The 19,078-nt window shown below is 36.9% G+C and overlaps 2 protein-coding genes and 1 long non-coding RNA gene across 3 annotated transcripts; 1 reads left to right on the top strand and 2 right to left on the bottom strand.

Annotated features, from left to right (window-relative positions):
* Positions 1 to 2,428: 2,428 nt before the first annotated feature.
* On the bottom strand, positions 2,429 to 6,473 carry LOC110760935 (putative U-box domain-containing protein 50). Its single transcript, XM_088255398.1, has 8 exons — positions 6,068 to 6,473; positions 5,860 to 5,972; positions 5,650 to 5,777; positions 5,092 to 5,533; positions 4,574 to 4,714; positions 3,940 to 4,479; positions 3,053 to 3,766; positions 2,429 to 2,938 (listed from the first exon to the last, which is right to left on the bottom strand). The coding sequence occupies exons 1-8, from the start codon at positions 6,228 to 6,230 to the stop codon at positions 2,741 to 2,743; spliced, it is 2,439 nt and encodes an 812-aa protein (XP_088111524.1). The 5' UTR covers positions 6,231 to 6,473; the 3' UTR covers positions 2,429 to 2,740.
* Positions 6,474 to 9,000: 2,527 nt separating this feature from the next.
* LOC110746820 (uncharacterized) lies at positions 9,001 to 10,495 on the top strand. Its single transcript, XR_002525054.2, has 2 exons — positions 9,001 to 9,903; positions 10,247 to 10,495. It is a non-coding gene; the product is annotated as an uncharacterized LOC110746820 (long non-coding RNA).
* A 992-nt stretch (positions 10,496 to 11,487) lies between these two features.
* LOC110744243 (putative U-box domain-containing protein 50) lies at positions 11,488 to 15,490 on the bottom strand. The gene is made up of 8 exons (XM_021944207.2): positions 15,031 to 15,490; positions 14,785 to 14,897; positions 14,550 to 14,677; positions 14,007 to 14,427; positions 13,770 to 13,910; positions 13,030 to 13,569; positions 12,025 to 12,714; positions 11,488 to 11,788 (listed from the first exon to the last, which is right to left on the bottom strand). Exons 1-8 carry the CDS (start codon positions 15,194 to 15,196, stop codon positions 11,591 to 11,593), a joined length of 2,397 nt encoding a protein of 798 aa, XP_021799899.2. The 5' UTR covers positions 15,197 to 15,490; the 3' UTR covers positions 11,488 to 11,590.
* Positions 15,491 to 19,078: the final 3,588 nt, after the last annotated feature.

Below are 19,078 nucleotides of genomic sequence, written 5' to 3'. Positions count from 1 at the left end.
ATAGCCTCTCCCAAAATGCCTGACTCCTTCCCATGCAAAGTATCATTCCGAATGAGCCATGAGCGCCAGACACAACCTGCAAAAAAAATTAATTCCTGCTCCAATAAGACATGAATGGTTGTCTAAAAAAAAATCTGCAAAAGACCCATGGTAGGCCTCCAGCCAACAAAAAAAGGGGGTGAGAGTCCAAAATTTCCGACTCCTCTTGCAGCTCCATAATGCATGAAGAGCAATTTTATATAATTGAGTGAAGGTCTCCTCTATTTCTTCCTCATTTTTCCATGCAAATTCCAAAAATCATAGAGATAAATTTTAACAAAAAGCACAGGTATCATGTTGTTTTTGTTGAAAATGTAACTTATTTCGCTAACTCCAAATTTGCCAACAAATGGTAAGGATTTTTTCTATGTAAAAGCACTTCCACCCATTTGCCATGGCAAAGGGCAAGAGGAGGCAAGGGCTGTTACCATTCACATGAATAGTGGCAGCCCTTGCAAAAGGCAAGGTGTGTTTTCACCCATTGCCATGGCAAAGGGCAAATACTATTCACTTTCACTTATTTTTATTTTTTATACTTAAACGATTAATTTGGATAAGATTTTCGGTTGCCACGTGTCAATTTTTTATTATAAAATTCTCATATCATATTTCAGATTAAATTTTTGGTTGCCACGTGTCCATATTTATTATAAAATTCACATCTCAAATTTTAGATAAAATTTTCATATAAGATTTTCGGTTGCCACATGTCCATATTTATTATAAAAGTCACATCTCCCTCATCATACAATTGAAATACTCTTAGTCCTCATAGTCCGACACAATCGAGTACAAGGATGACTCGATCATTGGCGGAGGCGGTTCCACTAGATCACGACGTGGGGGAGTATTTTCCTTCGAAGGACGTAATAGTGCCATTATTTCCGACACATAACGCACCACGGGAACCAACTGCGGGCATTATTCACTTGAGGAGCCATGTGTAATGGTTTTCCTTTTTTTTGTTTTGCCTTGAATAATCTATTAAAAAAATTAAATTGGAAATGCAAGAAAATATCAAAAAGAATTACATTAAATTGAATAAAACGGCAATTATAAATTTTTTACCTCGTCACCAAGATTTTGACCTCTCGTTTGTCCACGACCCTCTGGCTTCGATGGAAGAGACCATTTGTATTTGGACACAAATAAAATTTAGTAGTAGAAAATTGGGTGTGGAAAGTGAATAATATTGGAAGGAGAAGAAAATGTATGAGGATTTAGTGTTGAAAGTGAAGAATACTGGTAGGTATTTATAAAAAAAAAAATTGAATTTTTTTTCAGATTTTTAAGCCCAAAAAAAAAAAAAGGGCAGTCATTGGATTGGAGGAAAAAAATGATCGGAGTGACCAGAACGCGCCACGTTGTTACCGTTGGAAAAAAATTTGGGTTGATGCCAGCCTAGCGTCAGCACACGGAAGTTTAAATTTTTTTTACCATGGGCGCGTGCAATACACACACCAACAGTAAAAAAAAATTGAAATCCGGACGCTGATGTCAGTCAGCCATGATGTCAGCAGGCCTCGAGCTGGAGTACGGGCTCGTTTCGCTTTTGAACTGGCCCGATTTCGAGGGACCCGCCTCTTGCTTGGGCAAGCTTGGCCCGCTGAAACGCAAAAAGGTCTTCGCCCCCTCCTGCCCTGCCTTGGGCAACGGCTGGGTGCTGTTAATTTTCATATGTTTTTTATATAGGTCATGCTAGGGAGACCAACTTGGGTACCAACTCTCTAATAGAGGTGGAGCCCACCAATACAATGGGTCCCACGCTCTATTAGAGAGTTGGTATCCCAAGTTGGTCTCCCTAACATTTTCCTTTTTATATTTCTTTCAAGACTAGTCTGACTCTGACCCCTTATCATCACTTACACATCAACTTCAGCTTTATATTACTCTTGTTAGATTGTGGATATAGTTTTTGATAGAACATGTATAGCATCCACATTTCTCGGTTGGTGGACGAAGGGCGGTGGGCCTGCAAGGCTACTTTTTATTTTTATTTTTTAAAAAAATAAAGTTATCTTATTTTTAGTTGTTATTACTTTATCTTTTGATTTTATGTATTTGAGTTTCATTTTACTCGAAATTATAAATTTACCTTTATTATTAACGGAAAATTGGATGAAATTCGAAAAACTTAATGACAAGAGCTAAATTGGCTGTTTTGATAAGTTCAAGTGATAAATTGACTGATTTTGTAGTTCGGAAGATTAAGTTTGATTAGGGTCATAATTGAAGGGAGAAAACGGCACTTTACTCTTTTGTTAATGACACCAACAATTTTGAATGGACAATTAATAGAAAGAATTTTGTGAAAATAATTTGAAATATGATGGAGTGCTGAGAAAAAGATATTTCTCTGATTCATTATAACCTACATAAGATTGTTCAATTTCACGCCAACTGTAATCAAAATTAATTAATGATAAAAACAAAAACATGTAAAGCTAATCGCTCTTACAATCTACAACAGATTTTTTTAGTTCAAATACAGTTCCTCATATCAAATACAACCAAGAAAGCATCCTAATCAAAGGTCAAGAGGTACACCAGTCCATTTATGAACAAAGTATCAAAAAAAGGCTCAATTCCCCTCTCTCTCTCTCTCTCTCTCTCTCTCTCTCTCTCTCTCTCTCTCTCTTTTCTTTTTGGGCCTCATACTTCTCTGATCTGAATTTACTATATATATATATGTGTGTGTGTGTTACGGAGGTGGAAGTAATCTCTTATTATGCCATTCCTGGATGAGGGAACGAAGAGTATGATTAGGGGTAAGAAATGTGTGCTTGAGCCTTAAGTTTGTCATGGGCGATGTCTCATGCCCCATTCTTAGCCATTCCTCTATTGCGTCTAGTTCATATGAAAACCCATCAGCTGCCGCATGTGGATTCTTCATCACTTCCTGCAAAATTAACCATGTTTACACTTTACCTCAGTAAATTATGCTTACCATGTCTATGACATAAAGTGTAAATTCGTTTCTGATTCAGGATTTAGGGTTTAGGGTTTAACTAACCTGAAAAATGGGGCAGAGGAAAAAACTGGGTACATCACTGGTGTCCTTTGCTTTGACATCTCTATTCATGGCCCGCTCACTTGCGACTAAATCATCAGCTCTTTTCTTCAACTCATTGAGCTCTTCCATCACTGTTGCCAGCTTCAAATCTCTACTAGGCCCACGGTTACTTGTTAAGCATCTCAAGGTTAAGCCCGCAAGCTTCTCTGCCAAATCCAACGGCCATTGTCCAGCCATCTCATCTAGATCCCGGACTACAGCTGCCCGATCCATGTTCATTGCCTGGCCCAGCCCAGCCCAGTTCCTTCCAGTTAAAAGATGCATCAACAAAACCCCGAAAGCCCGAATATCCGATCGGACACTCTGTTCATCATGACTTAGGGAGAGCCCGAAACCGCTGATCTTTGTTACAAGATTGCGGTCTAAGAGGATGTTGGACAAGGAAAGTCGGTCATGAACAATGGGCCTCGGCTTCGCCGTGTGGAGAAAGCCCAAGCCCGAACAAATTTCGGAAGCAATTCGGACACGGTCGTGCCACCCTAGGGTCCGCTTTCTTGTCTTAGAGCTTATGTGAGAGGAGAACAATATGTCCCTTAAAAATACGTCTCTCAAGCTACCATTGTGCATGTACTCAAACACAATGCACCTTAGCTCAGTGCAGAATCCAAGCATGGTGATCAAATTCGGGTGTCGAATGTGGCTAAGAACTGTCACCTACACATATAAAGCATCAGCATTTTCATTCAATTTGAAACAATCCGAAGTGTTCATATGCTAGACAGTCTGGTATGTTACGTATGTCAATAAACTATGAATATGGACTGCACATTTTTAGCAATATAGCATAATAGAAAACAGAACAGAAACATTCCTAACAAACTGTTTACCTTAGCTTGAAAATCTTGCTTAGAGATGCCATTAGCTGAGTTGAGCATTTTGATTGCAACTGTGGCATGATTGATGCGCCCTCTATACATACTAGTCCAGTCACCTCCTGGTTTAATTCTCAAACGCTCCGAAAAATCATTTGTTGCCAATCTGATCTCCTCTGCTGTGTAATCCTTAAAACCACAGCTCATGTCACTAAGCCTTGCAACCATTCCAATGGCATCCTTCTCTTTACAAAACTCGATTCGACGATGAAGAACTTCTCTCTGCTGCCGCAGTTCCTCAATCTCCCTCACCATCTCTGCCCGGGTTCTAACCGCCTTTTCTAGTTGGGTCTCGCTGTTTAATTTTGCCAATGAGGAATTGTGGAGCTTAGTTGAGAGTTCATACTGGAGCTCCATAAGTGAGTTTAGCCTACTCTTGCTTTCCTCAGTGTCCATTATAACTTCATGAAGCTGTTCCTTTTCAGAATCTAATGCTTTCTTTAACTCTTCTCGCTTGGTCACCTCTTCTTTTATGTTTGCTTCAAGCTCTTCAGCCTACAAATCATAAATCACTTTAACCATCCAACATAAAAGTTCAGATTAAAAATAAGAAAAACAAAACTGGTTAACTTGAATATAAATGTATTACCCTACGATTGCATAAAGAAATGGTCCATTCTGCTTTAGTGCTCCTTTCGGCATTGGCCTTGGCTTCCTTTCTTTTCAACTTGATTGTTTCTTGAGCTTCCTTTAACATTTTTTTCCTAGATTCCAAGTCTTCTGCAGCAATCTGCAAATTCAAATCAAAAGGAACTTTATAATACTTAATTTGGGCTGTCCCTTCATTAAAAAATAAAAAGGGTTTGTCATGTTTCAAGTTGGGGACAGCAAAGTCTAAGCACCAAACACACCCAAATCATCATCCCAATATAACCATCACTGTCTTATGCTTCCAAGGTCAAAAAGAAAGTAAGAAAGGAAAGAAAAATAGTTGGTATTTGGTACAAAAGGAGGAGAGCCTAGTGGAGCCGTTGAATTTATATGCATCATTCTCTACCTACTCCAAAATTAGAGATCAGGACAGATAAATAATTCAATTAACATTAACTTAAGGCCACATGTAGCAGAAAAATGTCTTTGATATTTTGATATTTAGCTAACAGTTACCATATTCGAATCCGCATGTTCCGGCCTAGCCAACTCCATTGGACTGATCTGCACTCTGTCATTTCCCTGCCCACAGTCTTCTTCTTCATCTAATTTCAAAGACAACAGATGCTGGAAATAGTTTTCGATTTCTCGGACACAACTTTCCCATTGGTTCTGTGAATTTGGGGAGTTGGGATTTGTTGAAAATCTAAGAGAGGGATGAGAAACTGTGTCTAGGGAATCTGCTGAATTTTCATTGAACATTTTTGCTAGCCAACCTTTGAAACTGCCTTTTTCTCTCACTTTTGCAACCATCACCCCTTGATCATCCTCCATGATTCCTTTGTTATTTTCTCCTCTAAGGAAAACCAGTCTTCCCCCACAAATTACGAAAAATTCGCAGAAATCGGGCTTGTGATGACGAACGTAAAATGATCCACTTACTGCACTCTTTATTCTCCTACAATCAAGGACAAGTAATTCACATGATAATTTCCACAAAATAAAAAAGGACAATAAATTACTTGAATAGTTTAAATTGTTCAGGAAAGTTTATTTGTAGATGCTGTGGCATACCAAGATGAAGTCTTCAAGAATGTGAATCCCATCACAAGTTTGGTTATTTTGTGTGTAAAAATCAAATCAGTGATGACTTTATGAATTGGTTGCTCACATTTTTCAACTTTGAGCAATTCTGCCTTCACCTATGAACATGAAACAAAGTTCTGGAATGTATAAGAACCAATTCCAGCAGCAATCAAAGAGAAAATTAAGCAATTAACTAACCTGCCCACAGAATGATATGTACTTGGACAGCAACTTGTCAATCTTTTCATGCTCATACTTCATAAGAACTTCCAATTTCTCATCACTCATAGAACTTGCAGGGAGCTTCCCAACTGATAGAAACACAGAAGGAACAACAAATTAAAAAGATGCCAAATTCCAATCATACTGAAAATCAAGGAAATTGAAAGCCATTTCTGCAACTTACATGGAGTGTACACAAAATCCTTGGAAATATTGTAAGTTACGTGGAGAATAACAATGGAAATTGGTTTTGAATTCCATTTCTTGAGTGTCCACTGCAAGGTCTTAAATCCATCTTGTATATCATTTCCAAGGGCAACATACACCTTCTCTGCTTGAGTATCCATTGCCTACTACCTCAAATCAGCTGTTTGGTTTCTGGGAAACAGTAAGACCCTCCCTGAATTATATATGTATTGAACTGCATAAATTAATACATACCACACCAATCAGCAGAGAAGGATTAGAAGATATATCTAATCAGTAAGTCTTGAGGGGAAAGATAAAGTTGATGTGGAGTGTGGGAGGGATCCATTATTTTCTCAAGGTTTGTTTGGGTTGTCGAATGGACTAGAAAAAGATTTTTTGCCTTTCATCTTTTCACGACAGCAGGAGGGTCAGCTTTGGACTTTCTTGTGTCTTAGAGGGCATGACAAATCAACATTCGACAGTACACCCCACATGCTCACAATCACAATCTTAGAGAGGGACCACAGTAAATCATATTTTTTTGAGTAATGCTATTTAGACACGGGTAATGCTAGACTTACCACATTTTCCATACCACATTTGTACCACATCTCTAATAGAGGTGGCGCCCACCAATACAATGGGACCCACCTCTATTAGAAAGGTGGTACAAATGTGGTATGAAAAATGTGGTAAGCCTAGCATTTTCCTTTAGACACACAACATTAACCATCTTAACTGACCACCTTATGTGGCAGCTGAGGTGTCTTGCCATGTCAATCCTTAAAAAATTAAAAACAAATTAATTGACATGGCAAGACACCTCAGCTACCACATAAGGTGGTTAACTAAAGTGGTCAATATTGTGTGTCTAAATAGCATTACTCTATTTTTTTTCTACAACTATTTTTGATTATTTTGATGACTTATTTCTTATGTTGCTAGATTTTTCATTGAATGTGGGACCGTCGATCATCACTGAATGTGAGTTTCAAATTCGCACTATAATGACAGTGTAAGTAATTTAACATACAAGTATGGCAAAGCAACGCTACTCGTATATCTATATCATGAGAAACTTTCAAATACATACCCGCGTGTAATTTAATATGGCACAAATCACTTTATTTGGGCCTTCAAACATTATTTTCCGATCCAAACCGCTCATTTTTTATACTCTCCTTCAACGATCATCAAAATTGAAAATCGACTAGCTAATTTTATTAATATTATAATCTTTTTAGTTTTTTTATCGAATTTACCGTGTTCGTCTATTTATTCGATTACAATTAGATGACAACTTTGTTTCTAATTTGAATATCAATATTTTGTATGGATGTTCTTTGATTGGGATCTAAGAGCAGTTCCACCGGGAGGCCTCAGTCCGGACAAGAGGCCCCCAATTCGATTTCCTGCACCCAAGTCTTGCCAGGGCAAGAGTTGGGCTCCACCAATTCGGGCAAGCCCAAATGCAAGATTTGCATGGGCTGTTGCCTAGGGATGGCAAAAATTCCCGCGAGGGCGGGTCCCTGTCGGGTCTCCAACCCTAATGGGGGGAGATTTCAGGGCCAAACGGGTATCATGTACATGGATCCCCGAACTTGAAAATTCCCCAATGGGTATGGAGAGGGGACGGTATTGGTGTCCCCATCCCTAAACTCGACCCGAAAATATATATGTTTATATTTAAATAAATAAATATATAATTATAATATTTATGTTTGACCCTAAGTTAACCTCCCTCTCCTAATCATTCCTAATCTTCTTTGGGATTTCACATTGATGTGATTTTGAATAGTTGAGTTGAACTTTATAGTTAATTTGGATGTGTTAAATGATAATTTAATATGAAACTTAATGTTAAAATGTATGATAAATACTTTTAATGCAAAAAAAATCGAGGATTTAGCGGGTATGGGGGATAGTCCCCCGACGGGGACGGGGATGGGTTCGGGTACGAGAGCGGGGACGGGGATGATATTGTTATACCCGACACCTACCAGACTCGTTGCCATCCCTATTGCTGTGTGGGCAAGCTGACCTAATGCTAATGTCATTATGACATCAGCAGCCAATTTAAATAACAAAAAAATTATATAAAAAATGAAAAAAATACCAAAAATTCCATTTTTTAAAAAAATAAATACCTAGCCATATTCTTCACTTCCCACACGAAAACTCTATACAAATTCCTCTCCTTATATCTCATGTGAATAGTGGTTGCTTTTGAGTTGTCATGGCAATGGGTGGAAAACCAACAAAAAACTTGATAGGACATGCACTATTCATGTGAATAGTACTAACAGTCCTTGACTCCGCTTGCCTTTTGCTATGACAAATGGGTAAAAATGCTCTAAAAACAAGGGCGGAATCATGAATTTTTCAACGGGTGGGCTAGCTAAAGTTATTAGCTTAAAATTTAATGATTATTTTTTTTGGTACTTACAATTTCTATAGTCTTTCTAGAAATAAAAGTAAGCATTAAATCATATAAAACATGCTAGTTCATAGCTCCATAGACTAATTTTCAATAAGTTTTGACATAAACCAAATAGGGTTTAACACCGTAGTGGATTGAACATTTAAGGCTTTTTACCCAGATTGACCTTAGGTCGCTTTATGCATTCATATCATACATGAAAATTTGTTTTATGTAAAAATATTGACTAAGTATGAAAAATGGTTTTTCGGAATAATCATTTTCTCAAGATAATTTTTGGCGGCTTTTATTCCTCACACATCAAATAAGAAAACTTAATTTTATGAGATTTTAGTATGAAGTATATTGACTTAATGAGCCATCATTTTTAGCCTAAATTGTATTTTGCATTAAAACCAATTTTTCATATTTTGATAATATAGTTAATCAGTTTTGTTGTGTGATAAATGATAATGCAGTTGGAAACATGGCAAAATCCCATACGACACGATAACACGACACGAATTCGCACGAAAAAATCAGTATTCGGGTTGGAGTTATCGTGTCGTGTTGCTATCGTGTTGACCCGTTAGCCACCCGTTAAGCTAACGGGTCGTTTCGGTGTCCATTCGCGAATACACGAACCAACCCGTTAAGTGGGGGTAATTTTGTAATTTTCTATTCTAAAAAAAAACCCTAGCATCTCTTTCTCTTCATTCATTCAGCCGCTTTCTTTTCTTTCTCTTCTTTGCAGTTTTCTTTCTTTCTCTCTCAAGTCCTCATCTTCTCCTTCTTCTTGCGATCTCTCCTCTCTCTGTCTTTGAAGATCTTTTCTGCTGTTAAATCCTATCTTAAGGTATGAATGTTTTTCTTAATTGATTCGGTAAATTTATTTGATTTTCAGTATGGAAATTATATATTTATGTGGACTTTGGAAATTATATATTGATGTACTGGACAGGTTTGATTTTTCTTAATTTACTATGCTGTCAATTAGAGATATAGAGGCTTCTGACTTGGTATTTGCTAGAGACACAGAGTGCACGGGAGAAGAAAGAGGAAATGAGGAGAGAGAGAGAGAGAGAGAGAGAGAGAGAGAGAGAGAGAGAGAGAGAGAGAGAGAGAGAGAGAGAGAGAGAGAGAGAGAGAGAGAGAGAGAGAGAGAAACATTAACAAATGTTCAGATTATTCCCATTCATTGGAGTTGGACGCCTCCCTGGCCCTCCATAATTCATGGTGTTTTTGCTCTTCACATTTCTTCTTTGTCTGGGGCCTTGCTTTTTCCCCTGCTGCTGGACTTTTGTCCTTCTAAAGTTATTGTGATTGTCTTGTTTATTACAGTTCTTCTGTTTCCTTGTGCTGTCCTGGTGGATGCTTCATCCCCAGATGTTTGTGGTTCTGGCCCTCTCCAGGTTTGCTTATGAAAGCTCCGTGTTGACCAAAAAACGTTGGAATGGCCCAACTTCAATTTTTTTAATTTATATATATATATATGTTTAGTGTTACAGTTTCAAACCAACAATAAAGCATGAAGAAGAATCAACCTTGTATTTTGATTTAGTGTTACAGTTTCAAACAATTTGATCTTTGTATGGTTTTGGGTTGTATTAATATTATTTATTTTTATGTATAGAATTGATATTAAAAGCAATATTAGAGAAGAATTTTTATGTGCAGTTCACAACAATTTCTGTGAGTTTGGAATTTTCATACTAACTGCTGTCTAACAATTTCTGTGTTTTTTTTTTCTTCCAGGAAAATTGCAATGGTGAAATGTTGAAGTTTGGATCATCTTAATGGATTTTTTTGTGTGCAGAGCTTCATGGATTACTTCATATTTATTTTGCCTTTTCCTTTTGTTATGATGGATCATGTTCACGGATGTTGATGTTGAAGTTTGGATTAAATTCAAGAATATTAGCTTTTGTTGGAATGATTTTGATTTTGTGGGCATGTAAAAATATAGGTTTTTTAAATTTTTATTAAAAAAGTTTATTTTCTTAACGGGTGAAACGGGTCGTGTCGTGTGATTCGCGAATTAGAGCGGGTCGTGTTCGTGTTTGATATTTTCCACCCGTTTTCTTATCGTGTCGTGTCGTGTCAACCCGTTAAAAAAAACGGGTTGACACGAAAACGACACGAATACTGATAACACGACACGAATGCCATGTCTAATCGAAGGTTGACCTTTATAAAACATTGGCATGCATCATGCGAATCACATCTATATTAGCTGACAATAATAGAAGCCAATTACGGCTACGGCAAAGCATTCAGTCTCTTCAGAAAATGAATATAATTTAGGGATGATGGGGAATTACAAAAATTTTACGTAATCTACCAACTGCTTCTCTGAATCTTTAGGAATATGCTTCTTGAAAATTCTTTTGACGACTCTGCAAGCTTTAAAATAAAGAAAAAATATTGCATTTCTGCTTTAATTACGGAAGAATATTTTGCTTCTAAATTCTTTGTTTCTTTTTTCTTTCTAGATAAATAAAATTACACAAAACCATAACACACCCAGTAACAGCTGCCAAGGAGCATTATACAAGTACTGGGCTCTGCCCTTTACTTTCATTATCCTTTAGCAATAAAAGTGGGAAACTGAGAATAAGAACATGTTTGGGATTGTTTATGGAGAAAACACTTTTGCTCGTAAGTGCTTTTGTCAAAAACAATTTTATTATAAGCACATCAAAAAATTTATTAAACGATCGGCTTCTTCACAAAGCACTTTTATGACCTATAAGTAATTTTCAGTTTACCACAAAATGATGTTAGAAGCGTTTTTGTTTATGAGAAAGTGCTTTTGTAACAAACAGAGTCTATTGGTGACTCTAGTTCTTTTGTAAACTAGCAGATACTTTAGGGTCTAGAATTTTTGTTTTTTGGTTTATTCAAAGTTATGCAAAAAAGAATTACATTTTCTCTTTCCAGTATGGAGGAGGGAGATTGAGGAATCAAACTCATAACCTCCTGTGTAAAAATAAATATTCTTAACCACTTGACTTAAAAACCTTTCCATGCAAAAGAATTTGTTTACACAACCAAAGCAATAAAGAAATCGTATACATTGAGCTGCAATTAATTTCACTATTATGGATATGAAAGTGATCTCTTGTCATGCCAGTCTTGAGCAAGAGAACGAAGGTTGTGATTAGGGACTAGAATCTTGTGGTCAAGTTTCAAATTTGTCATTGGAGACGTATCACGCCCTATTCGCAACCATTCTGCAATGGCTTCTCGCTCATATGAAAATCCATCTGCTGCTACATGTGGATCCTTCATCACTTCCTGCCCCCAAAAAATAAAAACAACCCATGATTATGTTAATCTTTTGCACAAACAAAGAAAAAACTCAATAAATAAATAAATAAAAGTGCAAAAACAAAAATTTAGACAATCAAATATTGGGGAGAGGGGAAATCGAACCTAGAATCTCGATGTAAAAATAAATGTTTTTTTACTATTTGAGCTACAAATCCGTTGCAAAGTCGAAGATTTCTTAAATGGTTATTTATTCATCTTACCTGAAATATGGGGCAGAGGAAAACACGTGGGACATCAATGGAGACGTCTCCTCCATCTACACAACCATATCCTCCTGTTGCTACTAGAGCGTCACCCTTTTTTCTGATTTCTTCAAGCTCTTCCATTATTGTCACCATTTTTAAACCCTTATTGGGTCCATTGTTTATGGACAAACACGTTAGCACCAAGCCCACAAGTCCCTCTGCCAAATCCAATGGCCATGGGCCAGCCTTGTCGTCTAAAACCCGGACCAGGCCTGCCGTGTCCATGAGCATATCCTCGTCAATCCAATTGCTTCCAGTAAGAAGATTGAGAGTCAAAACCCCAAAAGCCCGTATGTCCCATCCAACTTGGCTTTCGTCGTAGTTGTATTGGTTGGGCCCAAGCCCACTGACTTTGGCAACAAGGTTGCGGTCGAGGAGGATGTTGGATGGGCTGAGGTGACCGTGAACAATGGGTTTGGGCAGAGCCGTATGGAGGTAGCACACCGCCGAGCAAACCTCGGCCGCAATGCGGACTCGATCGTGCCACCAGAGGGCCGTGGCCCGATTGCCTTTTCCCTTGGTGGAAAATAAGATATCCCGCAAGCTGCCGTTGTGCATGTACTCAAAGACAATGCAGCTTGGCTGGGAGCAGTAGCCCATCATGGCAAGGAGATGAGGATGTCTAATGTTGCTGATGAGCTTCACCTACACATACGTAGAACTTTTTGTTAGATTGAAAATTATGCCATTCTTCTTAAACCTATTCAATAATTAATGAAGCACAGGGCAAACTTGGTTATGGACAAACAATTTATATAGCTTCTTTTAAAATCGCTTTAAAATCTTGTCGGATTGTTTTGTTAGATTGTAAGTCTACAAAATTAATCATGTTATTTCTTAACGTGCGATCTAAAGTCGGACAGCAAAACATTTATCAGATAACATTAGTTTAGCAAGAGAATTTTTTCCAAATAATTGAGGAAACAAATAAGTACACAGTTAGCATTTTTTATTGTTTACCTTAGCTTGAAAATCTTCTTGGGACAGTCCATTAGCCTGGTTAAGAACTTTGACAGCAACTGTGACATGGTTGATACGCCCTTTATAAACACTGCTCAAATCACTTCCCGATTTCAATCTAAAAAGCTCTGAAAAATCATCAGTGGCCAGTTTGATCTCCTCCTCTGTGTACTCCCTAAGACAGCAGCTCAATTCACTCAACCTTGCTGCCATTCCTATGCCATCTTTTTCTCTACAGAACTCACTCCTCCGTCGAAAAACATCTCTTCCGCACCGCAGTACTTCAATCTCTCTCACCATTTCTGCACGTTTAACCACTTCATTCTGTAGCTGGGCCTCCGCTTGTGATTTTGCCATTTTGGAAAGATGGAGCTTGTGTGAAAGCTCAGATTGAAGCTCTATGACTGACTTTATCCTGTTCTTGCTTTCTTCAATGTCGTTTATTACTTCATTGAGTTGTTCTTTTTCTGTGTTTAATTTTTTGTTCAACTCTGTTCGATTTCCAGCCTCTTCTTTAATTTGAACCTCTAACTCTTGAGCCTACAAAACCCCAATGGGTTAAAATGGAAATCAAGGAATAAGTTAACAAAATCGAGCTTTTTACAGTTTGACGTGTTATGTTGTCAGATTTTGAATCAAGACAGCTGAATTATGTCCAAATATGCTGTCATAAAACACATCTTACAACATAACTAATCAAATAATCATCTTAAAAAAGTATTCCTCGTTGTATACATTACCCGGCGCTCGCATAAACAAATGGCTCGCTCTGCGTTTGCATGCCTTTCGACATTTGCCCTGGTTTCTTTTTTCTTCAGTCGTATTCTCTCATGAGTTTCACTTATTTTTTTTCTAAGAGACTCGATTCTTTCTGCAAGGCTCTGAAAGTGTACCAAATTTTTGTCATGCATCAGTTAGAAAGTCATTTAAATATTTTTCTTGTTTCTATAGAAATTTGAAACTCATCTTTGTCTTACCATATTAGGGTTGGCATTAATTTCCAGCATTATGGCCTCTGTTGGACTAGGCTGCTGAGAAGTACCAGTTTCCGGCTCATAATCTTCTTCTCCATCCAAATTTGAACACAACTTTTGGTAGTAAATTTCAATTTCCTGAACACAATTTTCCCAGTGGTTTTGCATGCTGGATGAGTCCTTTCTTGCTGATGAAGCAAATGGGCTGCGACGATTTTCCAGGAACATCTTTTCTATAAAAAATTTGAAGCAGACCTTGTCTTTCAGCTTTGCAACCATCACTCCTTTATCATCCTCCATGATTCTCTGATCATTTGCTCCTCTCAGAAAGACCTCTTTCCCCCCGCATATTATGAATAAGTCACAGGACTCAGCCTTGTGCTCATGGATGTAAAATGATACACCGATTGCTGTCTTTGCTTTCCTATACTTGGGAGAGAAGCAAAATGAATATTGAAATTAAATCACAAAGATGCATCTAAGTAACAATTTTAAACCACATATTATGACTAAATTAAAAAGATTGAGAATTCAGCTTTTGCATACCATGATGATGATTTGATGAAAGCAAATCCAATGACCAATTTCGTTATATGAAGCCCCGAAATCAAATCCAGGATGAGCTTATGAATAGGTTCATCATATTTCTCCACATTAAGTATCTCAGCTTTTACCTATGAACAAAATGAAAATTAATCAAATTAAAAATTAAAAAAAACGAAGAAACACCAGAAAGATCCGTATGCATGTTGGTCCTATTTCTCCTCATTATACCACACACCTTGCCACAGAAAGCTATATACTTGGAAAGGATTTTGTCAATCTTTTCTTGCTCATACTTCCTTAGAATTTTCAACTTCTCATCGCTTACAGAACTTGCAGGGAGCTTCCCAACTGCAAAAAATTTAAAATTAATTTAAAATAATTTTAAATTTTAAAAAAAAAACAAGAACAAAAAACAAGTAAAACGCAAGGTGAATTTGACTTACAAAAAACATGGAAATTGAAATTCAATTCTGTAACTTACATGGGGTGTAAACGTAATCCTTTCCTGAAAGTGTGTAGGTTACATGGAGAATGACAATGGAAATGGGCTGAGATTTCCACCTCCTCAATGTCCACTCCAAGGTCTTATATCCATCTTGCAGCTCATCCCCAAGTGCAACATAAACCTTCTCTTCTTGAGCTTCCATTTTCAATTGGCTTATTGAAACACAGCTTAATTCACCTGCTGCAAAGCTAAACAACAATAAATTAAAATCTCACTTGAATTCTTGTTCAAACTTTGTGAGATGTGATTTCAAAGAGAGACTTGGGTAAGTTAGATCATATTTGATACTGAATATTCTTGGTATGCTTCTAATTTCTCTGTCAATAGGACGGCCTAGTCTTGGAATTTTCTCTACGGTAAGCGTGGCAAGGTTTGGTCCTCCATTTTCAATGATACGATTTTTCGGGAATCTTTCTTGGTATCTTTCTGGAAATCTACGTAGGTAGGCCCTCCTAAGCTGAGTTGAATATGGATGTCATAGAAGGAGACAAAAGCCCATGTGACTGGAAAGCTATTTTTAGGACTTGACTGTGAGACTTCTGTGACTCTGACGGATTAAAATGAGGTTTTGGGGCATAATTTGGAGAAGAAACTTATGGCATTTATCATGATGTTACTGTGACGATATTTTAAATCAATTACATATTATTATGTGTTATAATTTTCTGGTATAATAATAGTGCTACAATGACATCGTCATATTGCATAAAAACTCTTCTTCATAATCCGATCATTATACGTAGCAGACCAATTAAGGACAATTGTGTGTTGCTAGACTGATGATTGCGTGTCAGCTTAAGCACCAAGTAGATTACCGCGTTGTCTGTCTTTTGAAAAGAACTTTTAACAAAGACTTCTTATCTGATGCTAAGTATTATTTTTATTTCTAACAATATGTCTCAGTCTGAATTAATGACTCGTCTTTCGTTTCGATCAAAAACAAAACAAAAAACACCAGTCTTCAAAAGATAATATTTTGTTGTAACATAGTCCGCCACGGGAATACATGGTGTGCTTCCATATGAAATACAACTTGAATGGCCCGACACGGGAAGTTTTAGTGATGATGTGCTCATATACATTAAATGGTTGGGAGATACCATGCATATCTTGTCATACGTTGGTGTTTCTGCGTCGCTCAACCAAATGTTTCTAGTTTTCTTTTGTTCTTTTTGTTTTCTTTCTTAAGAAATTATAGAATGTTTATGACCATGTTGTCACAATAAAATAGCACACTCATAACAAAAGCTATATCAACACGACAAAACTATTAATAATTAGATATCAAATTCATCACATATATTGTTCTAGTATCTTTCTTTTTTTTGGTCGAAAGTTGATATTTAATAAAACAGGAACCTCACCTAAAACGGGGAGAACACAGAATTACAAACAAGCAACCTAGTAAGGAAGCACAAAAGAACAACTAATATGTGATATCACATGAACAAGAACACCAAGATTGTCCCAGATGGTGATACCAACAAATAAACAAAAAATAAAAATTACAACACAAATTGAAATAAAACAGCAAAATACCCAATTGAACAACAAACAACAGATAAACTTGTCAGCCACAGATCCACCACCATAACCAAATCCACTCAAATCCATCAAAATCTTAGAGAACCGGAACCATGAAATAGGAAGGAGGTGGTGCAAGCACCCAAGCCGTAGCACTGCCGTGGCTCTACACAACTTCCAAGATTTACGGGAGAGATCGCATTTCGGATTAGCCACAATATCCAAGAGACGCTCCTAGGTCGAGATGGAAGAGTGAGGGACCCTAGCTTCACCAGATTCGAAATTGACGCACCTAGAAGATAACAACAACCAATCGAGGGATAGCCAAAGGATATCTCTGAGGGGAAAGGTATGGTGAAGATTTGGGGATGCAAACAGGGAAGGAGGCATGATGCCTCAGATATGAGTAGGTGAAGCTTGAACACGTCATCAGCCCTCAAAAAAGAGAACTACGGACTAAGCACGATGAGGATTCCAAATGCTCCGAGAGAGAATCCTCAAAAGACTAGCAAGACCCAATAGAGAGGGAGGGACCAAGTAAAAACAATTAATAATTTACAAGAATGACTAAATCTACGATTTTTTTTTTTTTTTTAAGTTACCAATTTATAAAGGCATAGCCCAGCCTAATGCAACAAACTTAAGTAAGACAGTATAGTCTAAAAGACAAATGAGTTTTTTTTTTATTTTTATACAAAGGAAATTGAAAAAGAGGTGTTTGAACACATAACCTCAGGTACCTGAATACTGTTGTTAACAACTGGCAAAGACAAACAAATTAAGTGATATTAGTCACATCACACCAGCCTTATAAATCAAGCTCAGTCCAATCTAATTTAATTTGAACCTCACTGTCAACCTAATTTAATTTTAAGAAGCAAGTCACAAACACGTGTCCTGATATATCAGTTCATAAACAAATTCTGTCAGCTCATATTAATGATCTAAACGTTGATATTCATGTTCAATGGCCCACTTTTCTACTTGGCCAATGGGCTTTGATGAAGTAAATTTTCATTAGAGTCAGGCTGGTAGCTAAGGCCTGCCTTGACCCAGTGACATTTCTGCCTTTCTTCTACTGGTCACTGGGCCTGAGTTCATTCATGGTGTGCTTGCAGGTTGCAAGAAATATTCAAGAACAGGTTATGATTATCCACCAAATTTCAAAGCAGTCTAAAAACCCAATCCCAATATACATGTTGTAAAAGTACTTCTAGGCCTGGATTTGCCTGCCAAGCCAGACATACTATAAATTCCGAGCATGGGAATGGGATCAGTTTTTGTCATGGATTTTTAATTCTCTTCCTTTGGTCCAGAAAGTAAGCTGAGACCATGTATGAATCAGAAAATTAAAATCATTCTGTATTCATTAATTCTTCCTACTTCTTTCTCTATTAGGCATAACTCTTTTTGGTCCTAAGTTCTAAACTTCTTTTATGTATACAGAATTAATGAATACAACTTCTTTTAATAACATTATTGAAGAAAGATGAATAACTAGTATAAAAATCGGACTACGTCGTTGGAGATTAGGCGAGTGTCTTCTTTTCATTTCCATTTGTTATCTTTTAACAGATGTGTGCCGCCCCAGCTAAAAAAAAGAAGAGTTTATTGGAAATGGAGATATCTAAATTAACAAGCTAATATGTCAATTTAGAACACACATATGTTTAAGTAAGTATCCACATTATTAATCACTCATATTCAAAGTATGACAACTTTAAATGCGTTATCAATAACATTTTAATCTAATAATATTTGTCTTTTCCGATATTGAAAAAAAATTCAAATTCAAATTCAAATCTCTCCTCTATGAGAAGAATTTACATACAACGGAGATTTCACTGTAGCGATATCCCAAACCTATCACGCATTGTCATATCGGAAAGTTAAAGTACATGGCAATGGATGATTAGCTCAGGATAACGCCACAGTAGTATCTATCTCCTATGACTAATAGAAAACCTAATAATTCCAACAAATTCTATGAATGACAGAAAACATAATAATTCAAACAAATCAAAAGGCAAAGTATCACTGTCCAAAAGTAGTTCTAACTGAAGATGCTAGTAAATTGGTATGATATGATTTTTGGTGTCATTCTAAAGTGTTGGAATATGATTACATCCTCAGAAGGGAAAAAGAAAGAAAAAAAGGATGGAAATCTCATCATAACTTGGTCTTACATCATGTGTAATTTAGGCGCCATTCATTCTGATCATTGTAAGAAACTTGGAAAAGATTCAACAGAGACCCAATAAACAAAAATTTATTTAGACACCCGCCCGATCAACGTGGAAGTTTAATACAGCAATTGGGCTCTTATTAAATCCAAAAAATACTCGAATTAAAAATAAATTTTAAAAAAGTAAATGGGATTTTGTCAGTGAAAATTGAAAAAGAGAGTTTTAACATTTAAGGCATGATTATGTTAAGTTAATAGAAGCTTGTCGGGGTTGGGTACAGGGGAATGCACGTGCGTCACCGAAATCACCGAGAT

This window comes from Prunus avium, chromosome 6, assembly GCF_965620075.1.
Source record: "Prunus avium chromosome 6, drPruAviu1.hap1.1, whole genome shotgun sequence".
Classification (NCBI taxonomy): domain Eukaryota; kingdom Viridiplantae; phylum Streptophyta; class Magnoliopsida; order Rosales; family Rosaceae; genus Prunus; species Prunus avium.
The sequence above is the reverse complement of the archived record's forward strand: the minus strand, read 5'-3'. Positions and strand labels throughout refer to the sequence as shown.